General features: G+C 43.7%; 4 protein-coding genes across 6 annotated transcripts; 2 read left to right on the top strand and 2 right to left on the bottom strand.

The window, feature by feature from the left end:
* Window positions 1-272: 272 nt before the first annotated feature.
* Window positions 273-3,774, top strand: LOC6734905 (probable G-protein coupled receptor Mth-like 4). Of its 2 annotated transcripts, none has more exons than XM_039291608.2 (8): window positions 273-428; window positions 886-1,386; window positions 1,446-1,596; window positions 1,654-1,830; window positions 1,893-2,147; window positions 2,205-2,373; window positions 2,440-2,634; window positions 2,704-3,774. In XM_039291608.2, exons 1-8 carry the CDS (start codon window positions 393-395, stop codon window positions 2,810-2,812), a joined length of 1,593 nt encoding a protein of 530 aa, XP_039147542.1. In that variant the 5' UTR covers window positions 273-392; the 3' UTR covers window positions 2,813-3,774. The 2 variants fall into 2 exon arrangements, with proteins under 2 accessions (XP_039147542.1, XP_044778527.1); XM_044922592.1 differs by lacking the exon at window positions 273-428 and adding an exon at window positions 691-792.
* On the top strand, window positions 3,714-16,164 carry LOC6734903 (myotubularin-related protein 14). The gene is made up of 6 exons (XM_016181739.3): window positions 3,714-3,846; window positions 13,384-14,234; window positions 14,296-14,934; window positions 14,999-15,142; window positions 15,202-15,555; window positions 15,619-16,164. The coding sequence occupies exons 1-6, from the start codon at window positions 3,730-3,732 to the stop codon at window positions 15,752-15,754; spliced, it is 2,241 nt and encodes a 746-aa protein (XP_016028176.1). The 5' UTR covers window positions 3,714-3,729; the 3' UTR covers window positions 15,755-16,164.
* On the bottom strand, window positions 5,710-7,597 carry LOC6734904 (glucose-induced degradation protein 8 homolog). 2 transcript variants are annotated; one of them, XM_016168323.3, is made up of 4 exons: window positions 7,427-7,597; window positions 7,306-7,367; window positions 6,578-6,708; window positions 5,710-6,522 (listed from the first exon to the last, which is right to left on the bottom strand). In XM_016168323.3, exons 3-4 carry the CDS (start codon window positions 6,678-6,680, stop codon window positions 5,912-5,914), a joined length of 714 nt encoding a protein of 237 aa, XP_016028178.1. In that variant the 5' UTR covers window positions 6,681-6,708; window positions 7,306-7,367; window positions 7,427-7,597; the 3' UTR covers window positions 5,710-5,911. The 2 variants fall into 2 exon arrangements, with proteins under 2 accessions (XP_016028178.1, XP_016028177.1); XM_016168322.3 differs by having other exon boundaries at window positions 7,306-7,364.
* Window positions 16,100-17,364, bottom strand: LOC6734902. Its single transcript, XM_002081863.4, has one exon. It carries the CDS (start codon window positions 17,182-17,184, stop codon window positions 16,177-16,179), a length of 1,008 nt encoding a protein of 335 aa, XP_002081899.1. The 5' UTR covers window positions 17,185-17,364; the 3' UTR covers window positions 16,100-16,176.
* Window positions 17,365-17,403: the final 39 nt, after the last annotated feature.

The following is a 17,403-nucleotide window of genomic DNA, read 5'->3' as shown; positions in this document are numbered from 1 at the left end:
ATGTCATTCAATTGAACGATAGAGAAAATTACTAAAAACGATCTAGTCGAGTTCCTCGACTATAAGATACTCATTTCTCAGCTAGTTTTTTCATTTAAAAATTTCCTTCCTTCCTTTCTATTACGTGTTGCACAGTTTTCAACGAATCTATTATATTTATTTATTTCTTATTTTATAAAGCATTTATGAACTTTGCGTATTATTACTTAAATTTATCTATCTATGCACATGCCAAAAACTGATAGAATGGCACGGTTCCCGCCGATTGTCGCTGAGTATGGGGTATCTTAATGTCGAGCACATTCTTGTTCTCCCTTGACATCGCTTATTGCGGCAGAGCTGTGCTGCCCACATTTTGGGATCAGTCATCTTAAAACTCTGGTCGGGCAAGCATGTTTTTTGTGTTAGTCGTTCCATTTAAACCTTGTGTAAGTATTTATATTCAAAGTTTTTGGCATACAAATTTTTAAGCATAAAAAGTACAAGTCTAGTACGATTTGACCGTTTTTATAAAGTTTCGTTTTTATAAAGTTTCACGGATAATTCTTGTGACCTAGTTCTAAAACTTTTTCAAACTTTTTTCAGCTTCGTAGAATGCTTATTCATAACAACAAGATTTGTTGAATTTATTTTTAACATTACTAAGTTGATAAGTTAAACTTTGATAAATGACAACTTACTCAGAATGGTACATATGAGTGTACCATGACTCAATTTTTTGTTTTCGACGATCATAAGCTTAAGTTCAGTTTCGAGTTTTGCGGGGATCATTTTGCTACTATATTTCTAAATGTAAGCACTTATCTTGGGTGACCGGCGTAGATACTTACAGGATAGCATACATCATTTGAATTCAGTTGACTATCATTTTAATTTCCTTTGCAGAAAATGCGGATCATAGATGTTTTGTTAATCGCAGTTCTTTTTCTGCTGATGCCAAAATCAAATGCCGAAATTCCCGGTTGCGACTTCTTTGACACCGTAGACATTTCAAAAGCGCAAAGGTTCTCGAACGGATCGTACCTCTACGATGGCTTGCTGATCCCCGCCCACTTGACTGCTAAATATGACTACAAGCTCCTGGCCAACGACTCGAAGGAGGAAGTGGCGAGCCACGTACGAGGATGTGCCTGCCACCTTAGGCCCTGCATCCGGTTTTGCTGCCCCCAGTACCAAAAGATGGATTCGGGCGTATGCTACGGCGACATGTCAGAGGACGAGCTGAACAAGCACGATCCCTTCGTGAACGTGACGCTCAGCGACGGGTCGGTGGTCAGGAGACACTTCAAGGACCTGATCGTGCAGTCGGACCTGGCCAAGCCCGGATGTCCCAAAATGTACGTTATGCATCACGAACTGCCGGGCAACGAATTCACGCTGTTTGAGGTTAGTTTCCTGTGTTCCTGTCACTTCTGAAGGGTGTAACCGTCTTTGAATCTCCGTAGAATGGATCTCTTCTGCGTCACTGGGACAATGCGGAACTGAGCAAGCGGGAGTACTGCGTCCAGCATCATTCATTAAAGGCTGATAGTATCCGAATTGCACCCCACTTCTGTCCACTTTCGTCTGAGCACTCCAGAACGTGGAAGACCGTTGGTAGGTTGAATACCCTGCTTGATTTTTAAGGTTTTTCGTTGATGTCCTTTTTCACAGCGATTGTGATATCCATGATATGCATAATCCTAACGATCAGCGTGTACCTCTATGTCAAGAAGCTTCGCAACCTGCACGGAAAGTGTTTCATTTGCTACTTGGCCTCCTTGTTCCTGGGCTATCTCTTCCTGCTCCTCAACGTGTGGAAATACTCCTCCGACTTCTGCGTTACAGCAGGTTTGCTTATGGCGATTACAAGATAGAGAATGACTAATTTGACATTCCGATATCATGATCAGGGTTCATGGGCTACTTCTCCGTCATGGCCGCGTTCTTTTGGCTTTCTGTGATTGGAATACACTTGCGGATTACGTTCAGTACACCCTCTAACGGTTTGAACCGATTCCTGCCAGATAATCCGTTCCGTGCTTACAACATATATGCCTGGGGCATACCGCTACTCATGACTGCAATCACCTATATAGCTGACCAGGTAGTTGATGACGAGAATTTGAGACCCCGCGTGGGCATCGGCAATAATTGTTGGATCTACAGTAAGTTATTATTCCTATAATTAGAACTGCGGTGTAACTCGTTTTGTTAACCAACAGCTGGGGATATGACTGTCATGATCTACTTCTATGGCCCGATGCTGTTGCTAATCGCTTTCAACATAACAATGTTTGTCCTTTCGGCGCTTGACATATATAACGTAAAGCACAGTGTGAATGGCTTCGCCAAAAAGCAAGAAACAAACCAACAGCTAAATGACCAACAATTGTAATTATATTTCATTATTAGAAATTGCCTATAATGTCAATTGACACTTTTTGTAATCTTTTACAGGTTTACTATATTCCTGCGACTTTTTATCATCATGGGCTTGTCGTGGAGCTTTGAGATATTATCCTTTTTGATGACCAAACAGCAAGCTTGGGCTGAGGCTTTAAAGGTGGCTGACTACTTTAACTGGTCCCAGGGTACTATCATATTCGCGCTTTTTATTTTAAAGCCTAGCGTTCTAAAACTGCTAATACCAGGGTAAGCAAACTATTACGAATAACCGTGAAATTTGACTGTCTCACACGTATGAACAACCGTTTGATTTAGGGGTCGAAACCTCCCAGGAAGTCACCATAATTCGAGATCAAAAGCAGCTCGAGATAATTCAACCCATACGGCTTGTGAAGGATCGATTGCGGATCCAAACGGAGTGTAGCTTTAATTGAAGGTCGTAGACGAAGAGTCGCTTGGAATTCAGTAAGATGCAATGTCTTTGTAATTGATCACATTATTTTGATTTTCTGTAGAGCCAAAGCTTCTAAAAAAATGTTTGTGTCCAAGGCAATACATAATTTCTTGGTTAGTATTAGTATATAAATGTGTATCGCCATTAAAACTATATAAAAAGCAATAAATATTTAATGATAAAAAATAAAACACAAAAACAAGAAAAGTAAAATATTTTTCGGATCATCAACTTTTTTGTAAGACTAAATGTAAATATATTTCTGGCACCGGAGTTTCAAACCAGGGTTTGCGTCAACAATGCTGGCCCATCACTGGCAAGTACCAAACGATTACAGAAAACTTTTGCTAATCGATTAAGCATCGGGGGTCATCGATGTTTCTCCACCTCTACAATTTCATGTTGTTTTTTTAGTCGCGGCTGTTTGACGTTTGTCGCTTTCCTCCGTTGCGAATATAATATATTACGTAGCTCATTTTAATACAAACGGAATTGCGAGCGCAACGACGACAACAACAACAGCAGCACTAACCGTAAGCGCAGGGGCCAAAAATTAGATTGCGTTTGCGGCCGCAAAGATTTGATGACGTCGCATACGCCGTCTTCTAGGGCGTAAAAAGCAAAGCAAAGCAAACAAACGCGAAAAGCGAAACGTGTAAACGGCGTAGAAGCGATAAACGCGACTCAAATACGCAGCAGATAAAATACAATACGCGAGAAGAGAAAAGTCACGGGAATTATTTTTCATATTCGGCGTCTTTTTGCGAGCGTAAACGTGTGTGCGTGGGCTTGTGCTTTTGCCAGTGTCGTGTGTGTTAAGTGCCAGTGTGTGTGTGTGTGATTAAGAGGATAAAAAGGAATAGAACGGTAAATGCAGCGCCGCAAAAATGTGCAGCCTGACGCCAAACCACATGGTAAACGTAACGCAGCAGCACCTACACGATCTATTGGAAACTTTCGAAAAAAAGTCCTTCGAGGCGGCGGCCTTTGAGGAAGGAACGGCGGTAAGTTAACGGTACCAGTGTGTGCGCGTGTCTGTGTGACATACATTTAGGCGCACGTGCACGTGCTGTCGCCGCAAAACACGCAGACACACACACACACACCCATGTACGAAATGCCTGTTGTGCTAGTGTGCGTGGCGCCTACACCGAGGACACGTCATAGTGTCCTGTCCTCCTATTGCTCTTATTCTCTTCCCTTCCTTGCGCTCCTCTTACTCGACGTCTTCCTTCTGCCGCGCCCCAAAAATACTCAGCCACTCAAAATGGCCGCCATTAAGCTTCCTGCGAGGAAAATCGCATTTTCATGGCAATCAATAGGCGCTAAAACATGTCGTTTGATGGACTTAATGGTTCGTTTTCTCTAAGAGCAGAATTAATCACGGGATAGCTTTTCCAATTTGGTAGTCAATCAAGGTGGTAACCTATAAAAGCACTAATCACTAATTAAAATATCTTTGATAAATAATAGAAGCAATTAGCTGTATTTTTGGATAAACATGCATGAATGTGCATTTTATGGTTATAATATTTAATTTAATTGATTTTGAGTGAGATCTTAACTTTTGCATTCCATTTCTGAGCAAATTTCTAATTAATTGATAAGAATTATATTGAGTGTCAGCTTTCAGAGTTCCTCATCGAGTTGCATTCATTCTGGTTAGTAAATCAAATTCAATTCGGAAATCCCGAGTAAGCAGGTTTTCCGAAACCGGAAACTTCCTAATAGCTTTTGCTCTCGAATTGCCATTGAAACTCAATTTCCCACTAAGCTTCGCTAAGCGGTAATTAAAAGCCTAACAACGGCCTTTTTAGGCCCGCCCCTGAAGCACGCATAAATGTGCATTTTCTTTCCACGACACGCACTCGAATTCGACTATTGTCTTTTGCATTCAGCTCATCCCCTTGCACCCTTTCACCCACTTTACCCCCCTCGAATGTCACGCACGCCCTTTTAATAGTCCAGTGTGTAATGCCGTCTTATCGCCCGCTTAACCGGCAATAACACAGAATAACAATCGTAATGGCAACTTGGCAACAGCCGCTGCTCATTTGCATGCCAGTGCTGGTGAATATATTTAAGCCAAATCCCCGAGCCAGGCTGCATGGAAACAGAGCGAGGAAAGCCAAGTGGAAACTTGGCACGTAACTCACGTTTCCGCGACGATCTTACATTGGTTTGTTCAGCTGCAATCGGCACATACATATGTACGATTTCATACATACATACATATGTGCATACTTACTTATGAATGTTAAACCGCCAGCGCAAACTTTGTTGCAAACGTGTGTTTTTATCAAACAATGGCCAGGTCTTATCGCCAAGCAGGGCGCCAACCTTCGATTTGATTTTCCACAAGTATTTTCCTATTCCTTATCTATCTGCCAGCTATTCGAAGGCACAAACAAAACGCTGCTACAAAGCATTGCATTTTTGATGGGGTGCAAAGGGTGAATTATGTGTGCGCTTCTCTCTCACTTGATTATTTCCCAGTCTCCTCGGGGTTCAGGGTTAAGTTTAGCCACACCGATTAGATTAGGCGCCCGCCCAGCCAAAGTCACAATACCCAAGCAAATGACGTAGGCCAGCGATGAGGTTTATAGCTTTCAGAGAACGTATGCAAAAAAACATTAAATCAAAAGGCAAAAAAATAAAGGTATTTACACTGATTAGCGGCAATTTAAATTGCAGCTAAAGAAAAGTGAAATATATTTGAAAAACTTTAAAATTAAATTGAAGAGCTTTCCAAATTTACAAGTTGAACTCCTCGTCTTATCGCAGTAATCAAAAACAAACCATTAAAAACGGATCACGTGACGAAGATTACCAGCAACAAATCGAGTGAATAATAAGATTGAGTTTGCTCCAATTTACATCAAGACATGGAAATATTTAATATTCAACATCCATTCAAAAAAATTACACTTATTTATGTTGGTTTACCACAAAAAAAAATACATTTATATGTGTAGATTTGCTACAAAAAAAAATCAACGTACATTTAAAAAGTTTCGCAGTAGACGCCGACCGACAATCGTTGGACAATTATTGTATGCATATGGACTCTTAGAAACCCTGGAAACTCCGGCGGAACTCCTCCTCGAAATCCGCGTGGCCAAGATCAAGCTTGTGGAAGTCGGTGAATCCCTCGCGATCCAGCTTGGCCTGGGCCCAAAGGATCAGCTTGATGAGGAACATCATTCTTGGCTCCATGGGCTCCTCTTTGCTCTTACCCTCATCCTCGTGGCAGCGCAACATGGCTGCGTTTATTTCACCGGCCACCTTTTGGCGATATGAGTAGTACATCAGCTCCCCGTACGGACTGTATTCCGGCCGATCGAAGGCCAGCAGACCCATGGTCCGCTCCACTTCGTGGTAGTGCCTTGGATCGACCTTGGAAAAACCCGCTGCCTTGCTCTGGGCAAACTTCAAGGCCTTCTCCATCTTCTGATCCCTGATCATCTCGATCAGGCGCAACTGTTGCATGTGGAAAAACACATAGTTGTCCGTCTCGAAGAGGCGTGGATAGATCCGTGTGGCCAGGTCCATGGCGTACTTGACCTGACCCACACGCACGGCATCCTGAATCCTCAAACGATCCCCGATGGTGTCCATGTGTGGACCGGGCTTCACAGACGCCTCGGTCATGAAACGCTTGGCGGCCTCCTGATAGCCCTCTAAATGGAAGTTATGTACTTCAGCTTGGGAGGGTAGCATACTAGTGAGGCTCACCTGTGACCAGATAGTTCATCACCAGACGGTTCAGGTCCGCCTGCCGGCACTGGAAGCTCATCATCCGGTGGGGCCACGAAGTGGATGGTCTATACTCGGCCATTCTCAATTCTTATAGTTTGATTTAGGTACTGAAAGTTGAATAATAGGCAAAAAAGTAAATTGACATTAGATTACTTCCTTAGTTCGTTGTATTAGTTCTCGTTTTCATCTATTTACTAATGGTAAACATGTTCTTTCCATTTATGTTAAGACATTAGAAAGCTGTCGAGTTTTGTCTTCTTACTTTTCTTGATTCCCACACATTTTGTTGCCATATAGAAAAGCTCCGCTGATGATCATCTATTAACAATGTGCTGATCATTATATCACTTTTGTTTTCAGCGAGTTACACATCATTTTTGCGCACTGACTTATTTTTATGGCCTGGCATTGAAAACTGTTGCAGATGCAAATGCAAATGCGAGTGTGTGTGTATTGGGATTTGCATTTGTATTAAGTATCTTAAGCGTGGGTGGGGTGGACCATCTGTCTGCTCGTGTGGGCGCCAAAAAGTCAATCCTGGCCAAGCAGAAATGCCAGAAATAGCAGGGAAGGCTTTTTCTTCATAAATATCTCACTTTCGTAAACATTTTTGTCGAGCGTCTTGCGTGTGTTTGCCGTTTTGTTTTGTGTTGTTTATATTTTTATATATTTAAATTGTTTATTTGCACAGTTTTAAAACCCACCTGTTGTTGTTTTTGTTGCTGCTTTCGTTGTCAATCAAAGATTTTTGCAAAAATTTCACCTGCTGAAAGCGAAGAAAAGGGTGAAATGATTTTGCAATACAATGGAATATGGAAAACGTACTCTGTTGTATTTGTTGTATTGTTTTGGATGGCTAGCAATGGCTAGCTGCAGTTTTTCTTCTTTTTTTTTTGGCAACAATCGGCTTAATCCAAACCAATTGGACCAAAAACGGCCGCGTTGCGAGCGCTGCCTTTGGCGCCTGCTGGAACACTACTCTGTTCCCAGGAGCTGCAGGACCTGGACGGCAGCTACTCCTCCGCATTAATGTGTATCCCGCCTGAAGCCTTCCAGTCTGCAGCTCGCTTCCAGTGTGGAGATTGCACTCGTTTCGGGGGTTGCAACCAGTTCCAGGAACAGTGAAGCCACCGTATGACAAACGTTGGTTTACGGAGCATTGAGTATTGGACCCTTCTGGTCGCTCCTGCTCGCCTGCTCTTGTTGGCAGCAGTCTGTGCCGTGGCCACGCCCCCGCCAAACGACAGCTTCCCACCACCGCCCCCGGAAACGGATGCAGCTGCGCTGCAAGCCGTGCGGCGTCATTTGTGTGGGCGCTTTGGAAAATGCGGCACAGGCGCGCAGGAATCGCCGGAAGAGCGGAAGTGCGACGCCTTCCAGCGCAACAATTGCAACCAAAGTTGGGCACAGTGGGATAAGTTCGCACAAAACAGGTCAAATATGTTCGTAGATTTAAATACAATAGAATAGTTCTTTGTATGTTGCCTTATCAGTCGAGGTTTTCGGGATCAATAAGCTTATAAAAGCTATTTATTGTTCGCTAAATTTATTATCATATCTAAGCGTTCAAAAATATATAAAAAATACATTGAAATTGGCAAGGTTAACGCGTTTTTGGTGATTGATTTTTAATTTATACATTATAGTAGCTCGTCAAGCATGCCAAAAATAATTATTTGATGACCTCAGTGTGTAGAGTGGGGAAATGAGAACTGCCATGAATTGTGGGTCAATGATTGTTTATTTATGTCAATTATGAAGAAATATGCCAGTCAAATGAACAATTTAAAATTGTTCGAACTTTTTTTCGATTTTTCTAAAGAGTGATTTAGCCTAATTTTGGATGAGGTATTTATGCGGTATTTTAATTGTTGGTAACAATTTTAATTGCATTTTTAAAATGTTTAGTTTTATTCGTTGGCTTAACAAATTTATGTTATATGTAACTGAGCAGAATTTGTGGTGCCTGTTAAGATATTCCCACTGTGCGACTTGGCATCCTGCACCCTTTTATGACAGCCTGTTGCACGTTGAACTTTGCTCCCACGCGTTTGTATGCGCCTCCCCGCGCCGCCCCCCTCGTCGTTGTGTGTGTGTGCAATGTGTGTTCGCTGATGGCCAGCTGTTGCTGCTGGGTGCGTGGGTAGCACCACAGACACTTGTGCCAGGAACGCAGGAGTGGAAGTAGTCGCCCCCTTTGAAGGGAATGGCCGGACGGGAGGAGTGTCTAGTGGTCTGGAGGGGTAGCTGCATCTCCGCATACCCGCATCCGTAGCAGTGCGAGCAGCTGCGCTTCCAGCACTTATCGGGGATGCAGCAGCAGCTTTCCCGGCGCATGTCCACAATGAAGAGAGCCGGCGAGTTCGATTTGATTAAGGGCCACTCCGATAAAGGGGTTCCAATGCTTCCAGATACGTGTTCGTACATATGAACATATGTGTGAATGGATATTGCTACGCCAGTCGAAGTGCAGTAAGTCGAATCACCCTGCTGCGGAACTCCTTGCGCATTCCGGACTAACTGCCTAGCATCCGGAACCACCATGCAAGCATGATTAGAAGAAGGGCACAACTCGCCATTGCCGTGTTCGCTACTACTATTCCGATTTTCCAGCTACGCGTGGTTTCGGATGCTGTCGATTTTTAGCCACCAACTTGACATTCATGCTCGCCTGTTCGCTGACAGATAAAATCGATAATGTGCGAAATGGCAATGCCGCTTCACTCAACTATTTGCCGGGAGTTCGGATTCAGATTCGGATTCGTAACGTTGGTTGTGGGGGATCGGCCTTCGTTTGGTTATGACCTAAGCATAAAAAATATAAGGGATGTTCGCTGAAGGCAAACGAATTATTTAGTTGTGTGCTTGATTACAAAGCGCCAACAGGAGCGCAGAAATTTTATTCAACATATTGATTTTTATTTGTGGTAATGCTGGATTAAAGCACTGGGAAAAATGTAACCCACATTAAACGCAAGTATGATATATATATATTTGTATGAGTTAATGTATGATTAGTGTAATATTTTCGGTTGTAATAGAACTTCATCTCGTTTTCTGCTCGCCCATGCTGGCATTGCCAAACTAAATCGATTATTCAGATGACCTTCTTTTCGCATCACAGTGAATTGTCTGATGGGAAGCCAGAAAGCGAGAAAAGCGATCGCCGCCTGGCGGAACTCAATTTTGTTCGTGGAAACGAGTGTGTGCGTGTGTGGGCGGGGAAAATCTCTTCCTGGCTGGCTGGCGAATAAATTAAGCAAATGATAAATAGATTTCTGAAACAACCCTGCCTCGTACTCATTATTCGTAACGCCCACTTACTGTGCTCAATTATTGTCATTGCGAAGTGTTTGAAGTGCTTTCCGGCGTTTGTTTGGCAAGCAAAAAACACTTTGGCTCTTCAGGGCGGCAAAAAACTGTGGTTCAAACGTGATTTTTTATACCTCCATTGGATACATCTTCGTCGCATATTATCCACAAAGCGGTTTCAATGCCTTTCGAAAGTTGTCGCACACTGTCAAGTGTTTTTCTATAGCCATGGTGATATTTATGTACATCTTAAAGAAATAAATGCAAATTAACTGCACCGGCAGTTTGCATACTAAGAGTTCATTAATATACCCAATCGATGTGGATGATGTTGCATAAATTAAAAGAAATGCTAGTCGTTAACGTAAAGATTAGTTGAAATTATTAGTGTTGTGTATCTGTGAAACATTCATCGCATACTTGAGGTTATACATAGGTAAGCACTTACAAATGCGTCGTAGTAAACCTTAAAATATTTATTTTACAATGCACAATGCAAACAATGCTTTTTGTTTTTGGTTGCTTTATGTTGGAAAAGAAAGGCATTGTTTGTACTTATAAAACATATATATATAGATATGTTTATTTATCTAACTAATAATAAACGCAACCGAACTGTACTGTTTATGCAGTTCCTTGATTTGGAACCTGATCCCAAAGCCGACTCAGAGTTTGAAACGTGGGCGCAACTTGTTTTCATATCGGGGGGTCTTTGAACGCCGACGAAAACAACACGCTGCACATTTCAAAGCGCAAGCATAAATCATGTAAACAATAACAACGAGAATCAAAGGCGGAACTCCCCTCCCTGTCTCGCAGTCATTTTGGGTGTGGTCAGTGGCCCCAGTTTAAAGCCACTGAATAATTCATTCAAGAAAAGCCATTTCCCTGTCGCCGGCGGATTGATGAATATGCATCGTGTGGATTGCACCGAGGCCTCCTTCAGTTTTTCAGGTTATTTGGCAAAAAGAAAAACAACAAGACAAGAGTCAGAGCAGGAGCTCAAGCTTCAGCTTATACAGTAAACATACCTTAAAGCGGAATATGGCATAAAAATACTTATTAAAAATAAGTGGTAACTTAGTTGATCTGAATAGTTTTATTTATTTATACAATGTTGCATCTCAATGCTGTCTACTTGGCTACTTTCCATTACGTTAAGTCGCACTTAAAGAAGTCGTACTGTACTTAATGGGCGACCTCTCCACCCTTTTCTTTTGCTGATTCCCTGTGCTTGGTCGAGTTGGTTCGGTTCGGTTGGTGGTTTTCTCGGTTCGATTGCACACGAGTGCGAGTACGATTATTTTCAGCTGTGCGGTTTCTTGCCGCTGTTGTTCAGTTTTTTCTTTCTGTCTTCTCTTTTTTTTTTTTTAATTTTTGTAAGCTTTTCTGCTTTATTTTCCGTTCGGTTCCATTTTTCAAGAGAGAGCGAAGAAAAGTGTGTCGCACGCTGCAGCTTCTGCTGCATTTCTGGTGGCCCAGCATCGGCAGAGTCTTTAAAATCCGGGTTTGTGAGGCGAGCTTGGGTTCCGAGCCAGCCATTCGGTTTGAGTTTCACTATTTGGGTCAGCGATGATGAAAGCGCCAGCGCCGTTCGTGATGTTGATGATGACGATGGGGCTTAATGATCACCACGCTCGCAAACTATTTTCCGCGCTGTAACTAAACGAGCGCGCGTCTGTTTGTTGTTTTTAAGTTTTACAGCGCCTTTGGAACAGGCGCTCAGTTTTTCGAACAGCGCTGCTGCACTTACAGTTGCACTTGCTCGCTTACAATGAAAAAACGACAGCGGCAGCAAAAGCAACGAAACAACGGCAACAGAAGCAGTGGGCAAGCAGTTCAATGCACACAACAACAGTAGCCGACGGTGCATGTGTGCATGTGTGGCTTGACTGCTTTGTAACGGCAGCTTCTCCGACTTGGAGCGCACTCACACTCAAACACACACTCGCGCTTCGGCCATCGATGGGGCTTATATTTTCTTTCTGGCAGCCCCATCTCTTTCACACTCATCACCTCGCCTGCTCCCGCTCGCATCATCTGTCAAACAGTGCTGCCGAAAGTAGCTGCATGGAACCTCAAAAGTAGCTAAACTCTTTTAAAACTAGCTTTGGCACTTCGAGCTTTGATAGAATAAACTCTATAGTCGCTCGTCTTTAGGCTATTTTTATTTATTATTATTAATATTTGGATCCATTTTTCACCTAGTTTGCATAAAACAGTGAAAATATATGAATTTGCAACACTGTACAAATACTGGATTAAACTGCAATCAATAGGTATTCAATAAATAGTAAAGCAATAGTAGTTTTGTACTGATAATGGCGACTCATTTTATTTTAAACCTATCGTTATGCAATTCAAAAATGCTAAAAATACAATAAAAGCACCATAAACAGCAATTGGTTTTTGCGTGTTTCCGTCGGCGTTTTCTTGGTAATTGTAATTGCGTTTTAGTTGTTTTGCTCGTTCGCTTCGCACTGCGCACTTGTGTGTGCAGTAGTTTTCAGCCCACACACACACACACACACACATGCGCCCCACTAAGTTTTCATCGGGTTTGTTTTGCTCGCTGCTTCGCTTTTGTTGTTGCCAATTTTTGCGCAGCTACGGTCTTTGTCTTTTTATAGTTTTTGTTTTTCTCTCCTCAATTTGTTTTGCACATTTCTCTCTGTGAGCTAGAAACCTGTTTTCCCAAGGTGTTTGTGTTTGCACGAGTCGTTTTATTTTGTGGCTATATTATTATTGTGCTTTTATCTAGTCGCAGTTGTTTGTCTGGGACAGCTGGCTGGGGGCCACGCCCCCATTCGCCGCCACCGCCCCCTTGCTCGCCTTTCCATCTATTTTTAGCCAGTCGCCTAAACAACCTTTAGAATTCTTTTTGATTAGCACACAGAGTAAATCTGTTTCTTATATTTGTTGTGAATTTATTATTGTATCTCGATGGCTAATTGGCGTTGTAACTTGGCCATTACCCCACATAGCTTATCTCTTTTAACCCTTGAGCGGCAGATAGCAACCAGTCGAAGCCGAACGATCCAGATTCCAGTTCTCCTACCCTGGGAGCGTCCAAGTTCCATTGAACTCGGGTTAGGAATGTCTATATAGTATATGTATACACACATCGCGAATGCATGAAAACCAGTTGCACTCCGCGTTCTAATCTCGCTGTCCATTAAGAAGCGTCGCCGGCATCGCTGATTTATGCAAACCATTGACTTTACACACTGCCCGTCAAATACTTAATGGTTACCCGAAGTGAATGGGTACCAAGGTCATTCGTATACGGATCCGATTTCAGGACAGACAAACAAAATGTCCGATCTCCAGCCTTAATGGCAGATAAAACTTTAATATTTAGTTGCACAACTTTATTCTAACTAATATCTTACCACATACCTATTACATCTACTTTTAGTATATATCAACTCCCTATTCATGGTATCCTGAACTTTGTCCTTCTCTTTTAGGAGTACGAAATCTCCAAGAAATGCGAATACCTGTTTAAGCTCGACTACAGCCTAATTGAGCTGGATAATACGAACGGGTTGCTCAGTCCGCGATATCCTGGGCGAATACTCATCCCGGAATTTGAGAACGGGAACATGGCCAAGACGCTGGTACCGGGAAATGGACTCTTCGGGCAAGTTGGTGGGGGATTGGGAGGTGGAGGCTCCTCGGGAACAACCGCCACGGCCACGCCTCTGAACAGCAGTGCAGGAAGCACCGGAAGCGAGGGTGTGGGCATCCAAGCCTTTGTGACCTTTGCCAATCCCCTGCAGACGCAACAACAGCATCCGCTTCAGCAACAATATCCCTCGCAGCAGATGCATCCCCTCCACGCGCAATATCCCTCCCAGCAGCCACATCCACTCCAGCAGCAACAGCAGCAGCCATCGCAACAGCAACCACAAAATACGATATACGAAGATCAGTATGATATCCAGCGAATGCGGGAATTGGTAACGATGGCCAAGTATGCGAGATGCCGTCAAAGATTCGCCGTGCCTGTGATCATGTATCGCGGAAAGTACATATGCCGCTCTGCCACGCTATCCGTCATGCCAGAAACCTACGGCCGGAAGGTTGTGGACTATGCCTACGACTGCCTGAGTGGCGGCAATTACACCGCGCCAAACGGAGAAGAGAACGATGCTGACTCCACAGACGAGTCGCTGATCACCCACATGCACGATCAGGCGCAGTCGCAGTTCAGCTACGACGAAGTCATCAAGAGTGACATCCAACTGCTGCATACGCTCAATGTCTCAACCATTGTGGACCTCATGGTCGAAAACCGCAAGATCAAATACTTCATGGCGTGAGTATACTCTAACATACTGGCTAAAAACAAAAACTGACCACCTGCTTTTTTCATTTAGCGTTTCCTCGTCAGAGAAAGCGGATCCCAACAAGCACTATAAGAGCTTTAATCTTCTATCCCTGCCGTATCCGGGCTGTGAGTTCTTCAAAAAGTTCCGGGACAATAACTACATGGCTCGCAACCTGCACTACAACTGGAAGCAAACGTTCAACGATGCGAATATCAACATTCCCAACATGGGACCCGCTGCGGATATCGATGTGGCGTGGTCGGAGTACCGGGATTGGGATCTAGTGGCCATCACCCAAAACTATTTGAGAGCCACACTGAAATACGTGCAAGAGGAGAGCTCCGGCCTGCTGATTCACTGCATCAGCGGTTGGGATCGCACGCCACTGTTTGTCTCTTTGGTCAGGCTGTCTCTGTGGGCAGATGGACTCATCCATCAGTCGCTGAATGCCATGCAAATGGCCTATTTCACACTGGCTTACGACTGGTACCTGTTCGGCCATCAACTGCCCGATCGCCTGAAACGAGGCGAAGACATCATGTTCTTCTGCTTTCACGTGCTCAAGTTTATCACGGACGAGGAGTTCAGCATTGTGGAGCACCGCAAGCGCACCAAGACATCCAGCAGCAGCGGCAGTAGTGTTATAGTAATCAAATCCGACTGCTGCGACGATGAACCGCTCAAGGAGTGAGTATAGTTAAGTATTGCAATTGAACAGTACCTTTATCAGTCCATTTACTTTAAATTGCAGAGACTACATCCTTTCGTTCGATCAAGATAGCAACGACAGCTACTCAAACTGTTCCAACTGTGATATGTCCATAACAGATAACTTCTATGCCACGACGCCAGCGCAAGTCAATCCGCTGACCAGCAGGTCGCCAAATCCGAAGAGGTTGGACACCTAACTACTTAAATTAGAAACCTGACTAACTATGGCTTAACCTTTTTCAGATCTAGAACCAGTCCCATTTCAGTGCCCGGATCAAATGCGCGGCAAAGACAGGAGTCTACATCGTCCAATGGTAGCTGGCAGGTGGTAACCGATACGGGTTCAATTGACTCCACGATGAACGGCAGCTACATGCGCTTTGTGGCGCAACAGGCAGCGGATGGTGGCGGCTTCTCAAACATTCCTTTATGCAATGGCGGCAATGGTTACCACTGCAGCATCAATGCAGCATCGAGTGGCAGTGGGAGCGGAAGTGGTAGCAGCATCAGTAACGGCAGCTCGACGCACGGTTTCGCAAACGGTTCCTCCAAAGACGTAGGCGGCAGCACTATGGCCAGCAAGCAATGCATTAACTTGTAAGATTTAGCCATATTGTTCGAAAGCATACATAATGACATCATTTTGTTGTACAATTGCAGACGAAAGCAACGCCTGAACGCAGTGCGCGCCATTTTTATACAAGCCTACGGCAAGACGATTGGACTGAAATTCAAGGAGGGCTCATCCATGAACCTAGCCACGTTCATTGGGAACCTGGCGGACCAACTGTTTTGAGAAAGGATTAGCAGCAATGTCCGTTTGTTAGATTTCATCAACATTGTTTGTTTCTTGTTAAGTGCTGCGCTTTCAACCAACGACTGTATTTATAGACCTGTTAAATTGCGTTCTTTAGTAACTGTTGATGATTGTGTAGTGTAACGGATAACTGATTACCGATAAGCATCGAAAGAACCAGGCGGATCCGGATCCTAGGCAGCGAGCAAACAAAATCCCGTCGTCCTTCTGTCTCGGCTAACCCGCTCTTCTGTTCTCTAGGTTCTCCCGCTCCCCGCTCCTTGTTTGTTTAGTTATTAGTTCTTCGAGAATGCAAAGCAAGCGAAACATAAAATGCGATTTGGATTATACAATAGTTTTAAGTTGTAATTTATAGTAATGTATTTTTTAATAAACTTATGTGCATTTTATACGAAAGAAAGTCATGTTCTCAGCGTAGGCCGCCTGGAGCGCAGTATTCTAGCTAAGGGTAAATAATCATCAATTTCCACTCGCTTCACCCGGATGCGACAACTTTTAATGTAATATTTCGCGCTTTTAAGTGGAACATAGCGTGGTGTTTCTATCGGTCGTTCGTCAAATTTTGTTGCATCTTCAATTTTCGGCTCAATCGCTGTTTCTGTTTTGATTTTGACATAATTTGATTCATTGCTAACACCATTATAGCTTATTCTTTTATTGGCACTTGCTAAGTTGGGTCTTATGTTGCGTGGGCTAATGCGGAATCCGTCAATTGCCGGAGAAAGTAAAGTGTTCGCTGGAAGCTCTTTCACCCGTATCGCTTTAAGAAATTCCTCGTATTCGCTCTGAACTGTCTTCAGCTCCATAGGACCCAGCTGTCGAGTGGCTTTCTCTTGGCGCTCTTGCTCCAGAATGATGTCGAGGACCTCCACTTCTAAATGCCGGCGTTCCGCGGGCGACAGAGATTTCACGAAGGGCAACTGACTGAGAAGAAACTCCTGACACTTGGTTTTCGGCACATCCGCCGGCTTCGCGGATTGCATGCGAATGTGAACATCGTTCATCACCCGCCGCAGAGGTTCAGGGATTTGCAATTTGTGTACATCGTTCATCTCCCGCCACAGAGGTTCAGTGATTTGCCCTTTGGAAGCCGCAAAGGCTTTGAGCAGCGGGCGCAGCTTCACCCACCGCAGCTTCAGTTCAGTTACGGAGAACGGAGTACTTAGCTCAACGCTCTCGTAGCTTTGGTTAAAGGACTTGGTCAGCTGATCCCATCCCCAGGCGTTGTACTCAACGTCCATTTTGGGCTCCACCTGCGGGATGATGAGGAAGGGATACCGGGCGAGCATCTCCATGAGCAGCACGTCGTTTAAAACAATCTGGCCGCTGTTGTTGGTGTTTGATATGTTAATCTCCAAATGGGGAACAGTGGAATGGATCGCCGTTTCCTCGGCGCTGTCGGTACTCATTTTGATATTTTTCGCACTGTGTTTTTCCAAAGTTCTACAACAAAATTGTGTACTACTTCAACTGTATATTATAAGATACCACTTATCGGTAATTTCCTTAATGAAATCTATATTTCTATAATTCGAGTTTCAATTTGTGTTTGCAAACTAATAGCGATGGAAATTGTTTGAGAACTGCAATCGATAGGTAGCTGACCAAACCGATAGGCAAGAAAGGCG

This window comes from Drosophila simulans, chromosome 2R (genome assembly GCF_016746395.2).
Source record: "Drosophila simulans strain w501 chromosome 2R, Prin_Dsim_3.1, whole genome shotgun sequence".
Taxonomy (NCBI): Eukaryota; Metazoa; Arthropoda; class Insecta; order Diptera; family Drosophilidae; genus Drosophila; species Drosophila simulans.
The sequence above is the reverse complement of the archived record's forward strand: the minus strand, read 5'-3'. Positions and strand labels throughout refer to the sequence as shown.